Source organism: Protopterus annectens, chromosome 6.part0 (genome assembly GCF_019279795.1).
Source record: "Protopterus annectens isolate FY-2018-M chromosome 6.part0, PAN1.0, whole genome shotgun sequence".
In the NCBI taxonomy this organism is placed as follows: Eukaryota; Metazoa; Chordata; order Ceratodontiformes; family Protopteridae; genus Protopterus; species Protopterus annectens.
This window is the reverse complement of record NC_056737.1, coordinates 1,802,073,803-1,802,088,621: the sequence shown is the minus strand read 5'-3', so window position 1 is coordinate 1,802,088,621 and position 14,819 is coordinate 1,802,073,803. Positions and strand designations below refer to the sequence as shown.

At 41.6% G+C, this 14,819-nt stretch overlaps 1 protein-coding gene across 1 annotated transcript in view; it reads left to right on the top strand.

Moving 5' to 3' along the window:
* COL5A2 (collagen type V alpha 2 chain) overlaps window positions 1-14,819 on the top strand; it is a 738,909-nt gene that overhangs the window by 414,593 nt on the left and 309,497 nt on the right. Inside the window, exon 17 of the mRNA XM_044075160.1 lies at window positions 11,382-11,426. Coding sequence (XP_043931095.1) covers window positions 11,382-11,426 — 45 coding nt within the window. The remainder of the gene's footprint in view (window positions 1-11,381; window positions 11,427-14,819) is intronic.

Sequence of the window (14,819 nt, the reverse complement as noted above, 5' to 3'; positions counted from 1 at the left end):
CAAGGGCTGTGGTCTTCTGTTACAGAGAATCTTATTTCATACATTCGGACTGCTCACCTAGAATGCTTTGGGGCTACTTCAGAGACTGGACCTGTGCATGAAAGGTGAAGACCTAGAAGCAGGTACAGGATTACTATGTTCACTGTGATTTGTAACAGCATAAGATACGTGCAAGGGATGGAAAGTGATGAAATGTCAGGAGTGTATATAACAGGCTGTACAGAACAGTGAGGTGCATACAGGGAACTGCATTATTCTGGTCAGTGTACAAGCAGTTACATGTTCTCTCCTGAGGATGTTTTGTATGTTTTAATCAGGAAGGTTTAAATATTTGGTGTGCTAGTAAATTACACAGAGGTAAGCAGTCAGAGGACATATTTGAAGTTGGCTGCAAGGATATCCTTTACATTTTTTATATGAGAGTTTTATCTCTTCTTCCCTATGTCAGCATGACTGCCTTAACCTCTGTTTCTGCTTAGTGCCACAGACCATCCCAGTATAGCTTCACCTGGTTGTTTATTCCCTACAAGCTAGGGTTACTAGTCTCCATGGTCTTAGGCTGGTGATGGATGCTGCTAAAGTGCAGAGAGCCTGAGAGCCTCCACTGTTGGGTATGGAGGAGGTTGTCACATTGAATTTCTTTAGTTCCCTTGCACATACTTGTAACATTATAAGGGAGGATGTGGTATACAGGGTGCCTAACAATGTACATCCATGTCTGTTTGTGAGATATGGCAATAGTATTACTCTCTCTTCCTTCCAGATAAAATCGCTGCATGATCTCCAGCATTCAACAAGAAATGTGCTGTGGAGAATGTATCCAAGCATATGCTCTCTATGTCCCTCAAAGAAAGGCAGACAAGCATGCTGTTGTTCTTGTTGGTCTTTCGGCTTTTCCGGTTAGGGGTCGCCACAGCGGAAATCTGGTCCGCTAATGATTGGCAGTAGATTTTCATGAATGCCTAGGTGCCAGCTTGATGTCCAACCTTCAACGAAGGCATGCCCATTTACGCATGTCTTTCGAATGCCACCCAACCACGGGGAGGACGTGCAGACTCCACACAGAAGGTACTCCCCACACTCCAGCTGAGAATCGAATTGGAGAACCTCTAGCTGTGAGGCAACAACGCTACTATAAAGCCTTGCTATTCCCCTCATCCCCATATCAGATCTAGTAGGTGACTGAAACAACAGCCAGTCTCAGGTCACCTGGATCATCATCAGGACTTTATCTCTCTATACCAAATGAATTGACATACTCCTTCCATATGCAATGTATTCCATCTTAAAGAGAAGGCAATTATAAGGAAACTGTAAGACTGAATGGCAGCTGGTGATTTCCTCAAGTTCTATTTCATCAGTGGGATGCTTGTGCAAAATTGCCCTTTTCCTTGAGCTGGGACACCCTCAAAAGTCGATTAGTATATTTAATATATGGATAGAGGGACTTGCTTACCATTTCACTGTAGGTTCTCTTTTTATTTGTGTTTGCACTGTAGTTTAACAGAAATGTACTGTCAGTAAAAAATGGGACTCAAGGAACTCAACCATACCCACACTTGAGTATAGGTAATGCCAGAGCCTATGCAATGTGGACTGAGAGGCAGTGGAAACTGCATTTGAGGTTATTTCCTGCTTTCATGGGCCTTTGGACAAAAATCATGGCTTTGATACTGTATAAATGCACATCCATCAGTTATTTTGATGACAATATAATTATCTCAATTGTCAGAGCTGATAATGAAATTGAATCATCATTGTTGAGAATGTCAGCGGTCACTTGCATAAAAACAGATCTCCAGTTTGCATTAGTTAGGGCACTCCCACTGATTAATGGATCATATCGAATATCAGTGGGCTTGTTGCATGTCAATAAGGTTGACGTTTCAAATCTGGAGTGGGAGGCCATCTTTATCTGGAGAAATGGAGTTTTGAATAGTCATGTAGTGGAAAAGAATACATAGGTTTTAATAAGAATGTCTGAATAGTGTAGCAATATTCCGAATACCATCTGCTTATATTTTTTTCCAATGTTCACCCCAGCATTTTTACTCAGAAGCCTACATACAGTAAGGCACTGTCCAACCTTTGCCCAATCCTTGGGAAGGGATAATAATTATGTGTATGCTACTGGCCTTTGTGGGTCCCACAAAAATGAAAGGAAAAGAAAATGGAAAAAGGCAGTTACCTTATCAGTCCATAAGAGCCCATAAAAGCCTGTACTTCTGCTGGGACTGTCCCACCAGTCCTTGAGGAAACTGTCACATCCTCTTGCTTGATGCCAAAACAGAAACTTGATTAACTTTGAGATACTGAGGGATGAAGCTGCTACTGTGAGACTTGAAATTATCTAGTAACCCAGGAAGTAGAGAAGGAAATGAGGAAGGACAGGACTGATCATCTGACATTGGCTCACCCATGCTGGAAGTGGGGGAAGGAGGCAATTAGGTCTACTGATGTGTAAACAGCTATATACAGGGCAGGTATGCCAGCTTCATTTGGGCTTTGACAGCAATGTGCAGACTAAGCAGTGCACTCTATAGCCAGAGGCAAGCATTCTGGTAGTCTGCATGCCTAGTGACTGGTACTGCAGGCTGAAACCGTCAGGTGATACATATGATTGGGTTTAGAGCTTAACAACAAAACCCTGATGGCTGCCTAGCTAATGGCTTCCTATGACTGCTTCTTGCTTTCCCAGGAACCACAGTCTGGATCAGCACTATTTTATTAAAACACGAGAAGAAATGCTCAAATCACATGATAAATACCCAGGCCACATCAGCATGTTTGATTTTAATTGAAAAGTCCTGGCTTCGCTCTTGAAACAGATTTCATATCACCAAGTAATAGTCTCAAAAAAAGCCTCCTTGCCATTATCTTTATGGCCCTGTTGATGTCCATTTTATAGTCCAACCCTGTCTTGTGAAAGACACAATGGAAGGCCTCATCATGCAGAGGGTCCAAATCAATCCAGATTTTTTTTCTCCACCATCTTCAGCAGATCATTTACTTTTACAAATGCTCCCCCTTGTTACACACTCTCTCTTTCAGGCCCATTACCTAAGTCAGAAAAAGTCACAGATACATGTAGGACCTCTTTGATCCTGGCACTGGTATATACAGAAGAACTGCCCCTTTGATAACTATGCTCCATTCAGAGTTGTACATCCACATGCTGGTCAAAAGCTACAATCATTAACTGACTGTATATATGTTTGCTTGTCCCTCAGAGTAAAGCTGAAGTGCATTATCAACTTCCTAAAAAGCCTAGCTGTTTCTCTGTCATGCATTTTCATGATCATAGCATACACAACTTTAACCTTAGCTCCAACCTGGTGCTTTCTGGATGGCCTCCCCAAATGTTTGGCATCTTCTGCAAGTCTGATATGCAAAGCTTTACACACATTTTAACTTTTTTCCTAAATATTCAGCTGTTTTACTTAATTTTTTAGAATCCATGACTTTGCTATGTACAACCATAAGTTAAATATTTGGTGTCTGGATCTATTGTTGTTGCCAGATTTTCACCAGTGAAACCTTTCCATATTCACACAGAGCCCTAAAGAACAACCATCCAGGTCACTGAACACATCCTCTTCCATACCGTCAGCCAGTCCAGTAAATCACAAATTATCATGTGGAGCTCTGATGTTCTTCGTGTTTCACTGTTACAGTCATCACATTTGGGTTATCCTGCCAGGGGTAGCCCTCAGTTGGCCCAAATACCAGAGTCTTAGTATTTCTGTGTTAGTTTCTGTCATCCCAGGACTGATGTCAGGTCATCAGAGGTATAAAAACAGGCAGCCGATGCCATTACACCAGTCTTTCTTGCCGAGGAGCCCGATGCAGAAGCAGTTCGCACGAGTGCCGGTCAGCCGCTACCTGAGATTCGTTTCCGAAGTGAGGTCTTCTAAAGCTAAGTACCCAGTTGGGGATCCTTTTTTCATGCTCTAAAAAAGTCAGAAAAAGTTAACAATTGTCTCACCTGTGGAAAGCAAATACCACACCGAGACTTCCATTCATACTGCGTCACCTGTTTAGGCCCAAACCACGATGTCCCCGCTGTCGCTTTTGTGCTTTGTTCAACACCAGAACTCTACATTGTCAGGCCCTTATTGTAGCCTGATATTTTTACTCCCGATCCTCAAATTCTGGAATGGCTTTGGTAAGCCTTCGGACCACTGATCTTCTGAAAAAACTTAAGGATAAAGACAGAGACAGACTGCACAGGTCCAAAACCGCCAACGATGCTGCCATCAAGCTAGTTGTCAGTTCTCCGGTCCTCAGTGAGATGCTTTTGCAGCCCTTGACAACCGCTTCTGTGGATTTGCAGGCCGCTACTGAGACCCTTTCAGAGTCTGGTATGCCACAAGACTTTTCTTCGACTAAGGATCCTGCGGATGTCTCTACCTTGGATGGGTCTGGAGCCGCTGATCAGGCACCAGCTTCCGAGGAAGTACTTCGCACTACCAATGCTCGACTCAGACCGACGACTTCTTTCACGTCTTCAGTTCTTCCAAAAACTATTGAGTTTTTAAGACCCAGGGTATGAACCGCACCCAAAAAAACAACGAATAAAGCCCGACCACCGGCTTCCTTGCCTCAGTCCCAAATGCTTAAAATGGCGGAAGACCTTATAATGTTTATTAGGGGAGGCCAAACTACCCCTTCCAAAAGAAAAAAAGACTTGTCTCCAGTGGTTTTATCTGAACAGGAGTCCGAGGACTCTGATGCATCTGAATATGAAGATATGCAACCTACTCTCTGCTTATGAGGATTCTGATACAGAGGAATCCATCCCTTCAGCTTCTCCACCTGAGGACTTTTCCTTTGGGGAAACCCTACATACTTTAACGGAGCATTTCCAGTGGGAAAGCCAGGACTACCCTCAGTCAAAAAAGAGACTCAGTGAATTTTTAGAGCTACCACAGCAGACCCCTGGCAATTCCTCCTGTCCTGGATGTTGTGGATGATGTTTTTATGGAATCCAGTCTGAATCCTGACACCCTCCCTCCTGTTCCCAGGAAACCGGACAGGTATGACAGAGTCCCTGACTCTCACAAATTCCTTCTCAGAAATCCTTCTGCTGACCCTGATGTCATCTCTCAAGGACCTACAGGAGTCAAAGCAACTTCAGCTAAGAATCCCACACACTCGGATAGGGATTCACGAGCATTAGATAGATGGGGTAAAAAAGTATACACCACTGCTACTCTTGCTATTAGAGCATTAAATTGTCAGTTCCATATGCTAAAATAACAACAGCATACCATGGAACTCCTCAAACAAAAAATATCTACTTTTCCCACTTGTGCAGAAAATAAATAGTTACAAGAGTTAATGTATTCTGCAAGTCAAGTTAATAAGCACAACTTACAATGTGGCTTTGATGCCCTAGAATCATCTTTTAGGGCAGCAGTCACTGGTTCTGTCCTTAGAAGGCATGCTTGTCTTAAAGAACAGACCTTGTCAGACCATGTCAATTTAAAATTATTGGACGCACCTTTGAACAAAGACAACTTATTTGGCACCAAGGCAGAGGAGGTCTTAAAGAAGATGGAAGAAAAAGCTAAATCTATGCAAACTGTTAAAGACTTCTTGCAGATACAGCCTCCGAGGTTCAGTAGGCATTGCCGCTCAAAGCATTGTTCCTTTCCTGCCCACTCCAGGCCAGCTCAGCCCAGACCCAGAGGAAGCAGATCCACCCACCAACAGCCCCAGGGAATGCAGAGATCTAAGCAATGGAGTTCCTCCTCTTGAAAAACAGGGAGTGCAAGGCCACCCCTCCATGGAAAGTCCACACAATTACTTTATACTAGCTCCACATCCCTCTGTCCTCCTTCCCATGCCCCTAGGAGTTAAACTGTCCTTCCACACAAACAACTGGGCCACCATTACCAATGACCGCTGGGTCCTCAACATAGTGTCCCAGGGATACAAATTTAATTTCCACACTCTGCCAACCCCAAAAGGGTTCCCAGATCTTCCTCCAAACCAGTGGGCAGAGACCAAAAACAAGCCCTCTCCCTGCTCTCCATGAGGGCAATAGAGCATGTTCCTGCAGAACAGATAGGCCAAGATTTCTATTCCAGACTCTTCCTGGTGCCCAGGAAAGGGGGCACATGGTGCCCCATCTTCGATCTATCCATTCTAAACATCTGTCTGGTGATACCAAAATTCAAAATGCTCACCCTCCAGCAGTTTTACCTATGCTTTCCAGGGATGCTTGGTTAGCCACCCTAGATCTAAAAGAGGCCTACCTACACATCCCAGTCAGGGAATCATGCAGGAAATATATACATTTCAGGGCAGGATCTATGCACTTTCAGTTCTCTGTGCTTCCATTTGGCTTATCTACTGCTCCCAGAGTTTTCACAAAATGTCTGATCCCCGCCATTGCTTTCTGCAGGCAAAGACATATTCAAATGATCCCTTACTTAGACAATTGCCTGATTCAGGCAGACAGTCAGGAAAAGCTGCTGAAGTACCTAACCTTTGTAAAGGACCTACTGACCTCCCTGGAGTATACTATTGATGAAAAGGAATCAAAACTAGTCCCCACACAAAAAATTGTATTCCTGGGTGCAAGCCTGGACACAGCAACCCAGATGGCATTCTTTACTCCAGAAAAACAAGCCTACTGGATGGACTACTTCTCTCAACTAGCCACCAGAATTCAGTTAACTGCAAGGAAAATCCTGCAAGCTCTAGGGTTCATGGCATCTTGCATTCTACTCATTCCATATGCCAGACTGCATATGAGGAAACTACAATGGTACCTAAAAAGCCTTTGGTGTAAGCACTCTCAAGATCTGGAAATTCTTATACCAATGATACCTTGTCTAAGGAAAGATTTTCTTTGGTGGGCAGCAGCATGCAACCACAACAAGGGACTTCCCTTGTCACAACCCAACGCTGCTCAGACCCTCACCACAGATGCATCAGACTATGCCTGGGGGGCTCACCTAGGCACCAGGTGCATTCAGGGCCAATGGACCCCAAGTTAAACACATCTGCACATCAACCAAAAAGAGATGTTAACAACTGACAGCTTTCAGACTCCTACTCTCCCCAGGGCCTCTACTGATCAAAACAGACAACACCACAGTGATGTGGTATATCAACAAGCAGGGAGGGATGTACTCTTATCCCTAGCCATGACTCTCTGGCACACAGCCTCAGCCATGCAAATACACCTGCTAGCACAATTCCTGCCAGGTTCTTTCAACTCTCTGGCAGACAACCTAAGCAGAAACCTGCTGGACCCACACGAGTAGCATCTAGACTACAGGACCTTCACCCTTGTAATCCAAAAATGGGGCACCCTGCAGATCGACTTCTGTGCCTCCCGCTCCAATCATCAGCTCAGCAAATTGTGCACCAGGGAATCTCATAACAAAGCCTGGAAAGTGGATGCTCTATCCTTCCAATAGGTAAACCTCTCTGTCTATGCATTCCCCCCTCTATCCCTCATTTCAAGGGTCCTGCTAAAAATAAGGGAGGAAAAACTGAGAGCAATCCTGATTGCCCCAGACTGGCCATGCCAGTACTGGTACCCACTGTTCCGCAGCCTGTCACCCTTCCCACCATGGCACCTACCTGAGGTCCCAACACTCCTGACCCAGAGGAATGGAGAATTCTTGCATCCCCATTTGCAGACCCTCAACATGGCAGTCTGGCTTATTCCCTGACCTCTCCTCAAACTGCCAGCCTAAGCCAACAATTTCTAGATGTCATACGTGTGGTCAGATGCCCCAGCACTAGAACATCCTATGCTGATAAGTGGAAAATGTTTTGTACCTGGATCCAGGCTAAGGGAGCCAGTATGGCACAGCCCTCCCTACCTTTCATCCTTTATTACCTGGCATAACTCCTACACAGGGGTTTATCCTTCTCTTCTATTAAAATTCATTCCTTAGCCATCTTTGCTCATTTCAGCACAGAGCATCTTCTTTTCTCACACCCTCTCATCAAACAGTTCCTAAAAGGGGCTAAGAACTTAAGGCCACCCAGAAGAGCATCTACCCCAGCATGGGACCTTAACTTTGTGTTGGAAAAGATTACCCTACCCCCCTTTGAGCCTACAGCATCAGCAGAGTTAAAATTTCTCTCTTGGAAGACAGCCTTGGTTCTGGCCATCACTTCAGCTAGAAGAGTTTCAGAGCTACAAGCACTTAGCTGTAGAGCCATTCATCAATTTCCATGCTGACAGGGTCTCCCTCAGGACTAACCCAACCTTCATGCCTAAAGAGATATCCAGTGTGGCTCTCAACCAATCCAGTCAGTTACCCACCTTTTTTCTTAACCCACAAAACAAGGGGGAATGGATTCTGCACACTCTGGATGTGCACAGACAGCTCAGATTCTACCTGGACAGGACTAAATCTTTCAGAAAAACTGATCAATTGCTAGTCAGCATTGCTGCAGGAGCAGAGGGCAAGGCCATATCCAAACAAACAATCTCCAAATGGATAGCCCACTGCATCCATTTCTGCTACAAACAGCATGGTAAATCATCCCAGAGAAGGTCAGGACACACTCCACTAGAACAACCTCCACCTCTACAGCCTTTCTCAGAGGGGTCCCCATTAGGACATACTGGAGGCTGCAACATGGACATCTGTTCATACCTTCACCAAACATTACTACCTGCATATCTTCTCCAAATCCAGGGCAGGCTTTGCCACCACAGTCTTACAGGGCATCCTAGCCAGCCCCCAGTCTTCTTGACTGCCTCCACCCTTTCTTCAGCTTTGAGAATCAACCCAAATGTGATGACTGCAACAGTGAAACATGAAGAACATAGTACAGTTGTGTACACTTACTATAAATGTAAATGTTCGAGTGTATTCACTGTTGCAGTCCTGGTTACCCTCCCTCCATCCCCCCTCTCTCTCTCTCTCTCTCTCTCTCTTTCTCTCTCTCTCTCCTTGCAAGGAAATTTGGTATTTACTTTCTACCGGTGATATTCTTCCACCATACCTTAGCTGCTATTGGGGGCTCCTGACAATTAGGGCAATAAAAACTGATGTAATGGTGTCGGCTGCCTGTTTTTATACCTCTGATGACCTGACGTCAGTCCTGGGGCGACGGCAACTGATACAGAAATACTAAGACTCTGGTATATGGGCCAACTGAGGGCTACCCCTGGCAGGATAACCCAAATGTGATGACTGCAACAGTGAATACACTTGAACATCTACACAACTGTACTTTTTCCATGTCCTTATATCTTCATAATCCCATGCCCATTCGATACAGATTGTCACTTTCTTCATGAAAGTATCTTATTTGTCCATTGTGATGCTTCGTCATATTTACGAATGCAGCTTCCTTTTTTTTTTAGCTCCTACATTGCTTACCTATCTCTACCCAGCAAAGGTTTCAGCTCAGACATGTCTAATGCAAGTTGTTGCTGGAAAGAAATTACAGGATTGGTTTCTACAGATTTTGGTGCTGCCTACATTCTAAAACACAAAACATTATCCAGAGACACACACGCAAACTTCTCAGAAGATATTTCTCTTTTTCACGTGATGCAACTGCAAAAGTATGAGCTTTATAGTTTCTTGAACAGATAAGCTCTACATCTAAGCTTCCATCTTGGTCTTGAGCTACTCAGCACCCCCTGGAAGTTTGGCAAAAAGTCCTTTTCAAAGATTACTCTTAAGCCTATCTAAAGTTAATGCAGGGGTGACTAGAAGACATAACTTCTGTGGTCATAACAAATGTGTGTACTTGTTAAACCATTACATTTTCTATATAACATCATTCTATGTAGAACAACAGTTTCACATAGTTATTATGAAGGATATAGCCATCATTGTCATAGCCTTGGTGGTGGAGTGCCAGTTCATCTGGTATTACTTGTGAAAAGTGGCTTCTCACTGACTATGTATCAATAGTGTACATGTGAGTGTGGCTTTCTGTAGGTATGTATGGGATCTGTCTCATATAGTAACAGTTACTATATAATACACACAAGCCTGAGAATTATGTCTGCATCTGTGCTTCAGATTTCAGAGATCTGGGTTTTGTGTAGACAACTTTAAGATTTCTAGTTTATGGTGTGGGTTTTGTTTTTATGCGTGGGTGGTCAAAGGCAGTTATGTACATTTGTAGAGGGGTTTGTGATGTGTGTGGTCTGATAGTTACATTGTATGTGAGTATTGTGTATGTTGCAGTGAGGGTCAGATGCTAGTAGCATGTGTGTGTGTGTGTGTGTGTGTGTGTGTGTGTGTGTGTGTGTGTGTGTGTGTGTAGGTGTGGATGTTGCTGGGTACATGCATTTTTTTCAAGGTCGAAAACCATTCATGCTTCATTGATTATCAGGATGAGTGTGTCAGTTTTTCTCTCAGTATGGAAAACATTTTTACAAACCTTTGTAAATATGATGCCTGTTTTGATTATTTGTTTGTTTTTTGCTTCCTTGTTTGCTTGCTGTTTTGCATGGAATTTATTGTATGAGTGTTACAATTCTTTCCCTAGTATTGTGGTCATAAATCTGGACAGGATTTTGATTTTTATGCTCATTTTCTTTTGAATTCCATTTAGATATTTCATTAGTTCTTTTCTTAATAGTATCTTGCTGACTATTTTGTGTTGATTGGCACTTTCAATTTAAATTAACTACTTTAGTGTTTGGTGTTAGTGCACATTGTAAATTATTTGACTGCTATATTCTTTGGTTGAGCACATGTTGTTTTATTTTGAGTTTTAGGGATGGATTTGTCTGGATTTCTGTCTATTATAATGCGTCTTATTCTGTCTAAGGTCTATGATTTAAAATGTTTACAGTATACTACTCTTTCACTTTTAAATGTAGTGTTTAAGATAATTTTGAAGTGATATTAGTACTTGTAGTGATGACTTCCTACAAGGTTTACTATAATTTGTGTCACCCAGTAGTTGATCATAACATATACATCACAGGGATAGAGTTTGGTGATGTTCATGAAACAAGAGAGTACTCTATAATGTGTCTGTTAACATGACGGTAACACAAAAATCTTAAGATGCAGTCCACATAGGTGGTTCTACTCTGTAGTACATGTATATATGTACACTTACAAATGGAATGTTCAGAGTGTTTATCCAATGGTACTAAAGATTTTCTAGTAATGTTTTTTTTTTCCTTAATTTTCCATTTTTAGTCACGTTTCAAAATGGAAAGCTAACAAAGTATGGTCTACATGTTTTTTAGATTTCTTTTGCCTGTAGGCTGTCGTAGTCTAATATAATAAGGATCACATGCATGCATACTCACACAGACAAAATATGTACAAACACAGGTGTTTGTGCTTGCACTAATGTACACAAGTGATTTGAAAATAAATGCAGTATTTTTATGAGATTTGTAATGTTGTTGTTTGTCATTTCAGGGAATGAGAGGTCCTTCAGGTATCACTGGAAAAGCAGGTGCCATGGTAAGAATGTTTTTATGCTAATTAACTTAAAATAAATGGTGTTGTTAGTATCATTCTGCACATAATAAATGAAGTGCAAACACTGTGTCTTGTTAAGGTAAATACTGATACCACCTGTAGGTAGTCATACTGGCAAGAAAAAGGGATTTCAGCAGCTGCGTAAGGGCAGTGGCCGTGGAATGCAGGAGAGTAACCAGTGGTATGTGGGAGCTACATTCTGTTTATATATGTTCTGTGGAGGAGAAATTTTAGTTATTTACTCATTCATTCAATTAGATTAGATATCCAAGTAAGAACATTTTAGCAAACAACTATGCAATTAGCAACCGGTGATCCTCTGGGAAAACACTTCAACTGATAGGAAGAGATATTAAACTTCATTAAAAGTACCAGATATCATCATTTAGTTTGACAAGAGACATTGTATTAATATATGTTCAGGCCGGAGTATTAAAAAAAAAAACACCAATAATTTCTATTATGCATAATGCCATCCTCTATTTCCAAGGAAGTCTTGATTGTATTCACTGTAAAGAATGTGAGAAAGTAGATGGGCATATTACAATATACAAATAAGAAGGAGGTAAAGAGATAAACAGGCAGGGATTGGAGTCAGGTGTTATGAAACAGCATAGTGGGTAAAAGGGGAAATTAACTAATGGCATCATGCAGATATCTTTGGATCTAGGGGTGGCAACAATGCTACCTTGAAAGGAGTATAGGAGGAGAATTCAATGCCTGTATCTGTTCAATATGTGGAGAATGGTTTGTGTAAAGTCCTTTGTGTCAAGCAGTTTATTATGTGCTCCAAATACTGGCTGATTCTTTAACTCATCTGCTGATGAGTGGATGAATCCAATTTCAGAAGAGTCAGACAATGGGGCAAGATTTACTAAAGCACTGTTGTACCCAAGAATACTGCACTTATGTAACAGTGATAACTGACATTATGACCAATAAATAAGGGGAGGTACAGAGTCCATATACCTTGAGAAAAGCACGTGGTATGAAATAGGTCAAGTAACAGACAGAGTACACAATGAGACCATAAGAATGGAACTCTGTACCACTGAATGAGTTAAATAATGAAATGAGAACTATCGACAGCACATGCCTGAAGGCCAACTTTAGGAGATACATCTTAAAGTCAGTGTATATGCAAATACTAAATATCCGTTTCCACCACTGAATAAAGCAACTGACTAAGGAAGGGTAAATTGTGCCTAAAATAAAGTATGGTCATACTAAGCCTCATTATTGTGACTAGTTCTTGTAATGTATCAAGGTAACGCACTAACTTAATTGAATTGATAATATGGTACAATGGATGGCCTATGCAGCAGAGGCAGTATCGCTGGCCTAGTATCTGTTAGTGTCATGCCTTATATGTGCTAATGTGCAGCAAATGTAACTGATTTGTTAAGGGTCCTAAGCAAGGTATTTGTATTGGAAGCAGACAAACCTACACACACACACACACACACACACACACGTGTGTGTGTGTGTGTGTGTGTGTGTGTGTGTATATATATATATATATATATATATATATATATATATATATATATATATATATATAGATATATATATATAGATATATATAGATATATATACACACACACACACATGTATATATATATATATATATATATATATATATATATATATATATATACATACATTTTTTTCATTAATTGGGTAGGCCCACTAGGCACAAGCTTCTTTTGAGGGGTGAAGAGGGAGCACAGTCTGCTTAATTGACTTTTTTAGAGTTACATGGTAGGCAAATGGAGGCTGACATGCTCAAACCCCAGACTGCAGGACAAAGCTTCCTAACAGCTCATAGCCTTAAACCATTTCTTTAAACTGACAGACCAACTAAAAGAAAGATACTACTACAGTAATAAGAAAAAAAGAAGTTTCAAGTACTGTGTTCTTACACTGAGAAATTGAAAAGTGCTGCAATCTTCAAAGAACAAAAAGCAGGTGATTATATTTGAATAGTGAGCACTGTGTGGACATTGTGGGTGAGAGTCCTGTTTAAAACAACTAGAATATCAGAACTGAAATTCTACTCAGAGCCAGTTGCAGGGATGAAATTATAGGGACTGCAGCTCTCTGTGTTGGCCAGGTAACAACTCATGTGCTATTAATTCACCTTTCTTCCTTCTGAGAACAAACCGTCTTCCCCTTTCTGCAATGCATCTGTGGTGAATGAATTCTTCCAAATTATTTTTTTCACTACTTTGATATTGCACACAATCCATTGTTTCTGTTGATAAGCCACAGTTTTTAAGCAAGTCAGTCAGATGGGAAGACAGCAATGGCAAATAGAAGATATCTTCTTCTGGGAACCCCACAGGAAGATGTATTCCTGGAAAACGCCAGTTGAGAACTAGCCAACATTGAGTAAGCTAATCTTTCAGAAGTAAAATCATGTGAAAGACCAGCATTACCATTTTTATTAATGGCAGAGGCAACACACCAGCTCTATGACCTTAGTCAGAGCTATAAAAACTGCAAAGTTATAGTAGAATGAATCCATTTACTTTAAAAGGAAATTGGCCGTAATGTGTTTTTACCTGAGCCCGTAATGAAATAAAGTAATACCAGTAGTGTGCTATTAATTGGCAAGTTTCTAGTTTCCCCAAAATGTCATTGCTTTTTTCAGAGTTTCTCACATAAATTTTCAAAACAGCATCTTAACCGTATCTGATGAATTATACACTTCTGTCTAGAAGGAAGATTTGTTGTTTTTCTGTGAAATTGCCATTTAGGCATAAACTAAAATGTTCACCAAGATAGGTCAAAGTGCATTCTCTGGAAATGAACTTCCTTCACCTGTCCTAATCCCTCCTGAGAGCCTCTGCAGACTCTCTTTCTGTCTCTCATTCTGGTAGTTAATTTCATCAGTCTCCAACCTTCTATAAAGGAGCACTTTTAGAGGGTGGGTAAATTAGGAAGTATTCCCCTCAAACTGCTAGACATCTCCCCTTCTGCCTTCCACTGTCCTCTTCCTACTGAAGCCTAGACATGAGCTTTCATACCCACATCATATATTTTCTGTCTTATCTGGTCTCTTGTGAGATGCCACCTAGACTATCTACAACTAACCAATGCTCACAAATTAATATTCTCCCCTGATAAATGCCCAGCCTTAAAAAACATTCTTCCCCCTTACACCCCAAATAGATCTCTGAGGTCTGAACACCAAAACCTAATCGCCATTCACAAACCAAAACGTCGCGCTGGCCAGCTTCTACTCTCCTTCTCCCTAGGTAAGAAATGGAACTCCCTTCCTCCCTCACTTAGGACAATACCTAACACTGAATCCTTCAAAGAACAACTCTTCCAGTATCTCTCTTCCAAATGGAAATGCTCCTGCTTTCACCC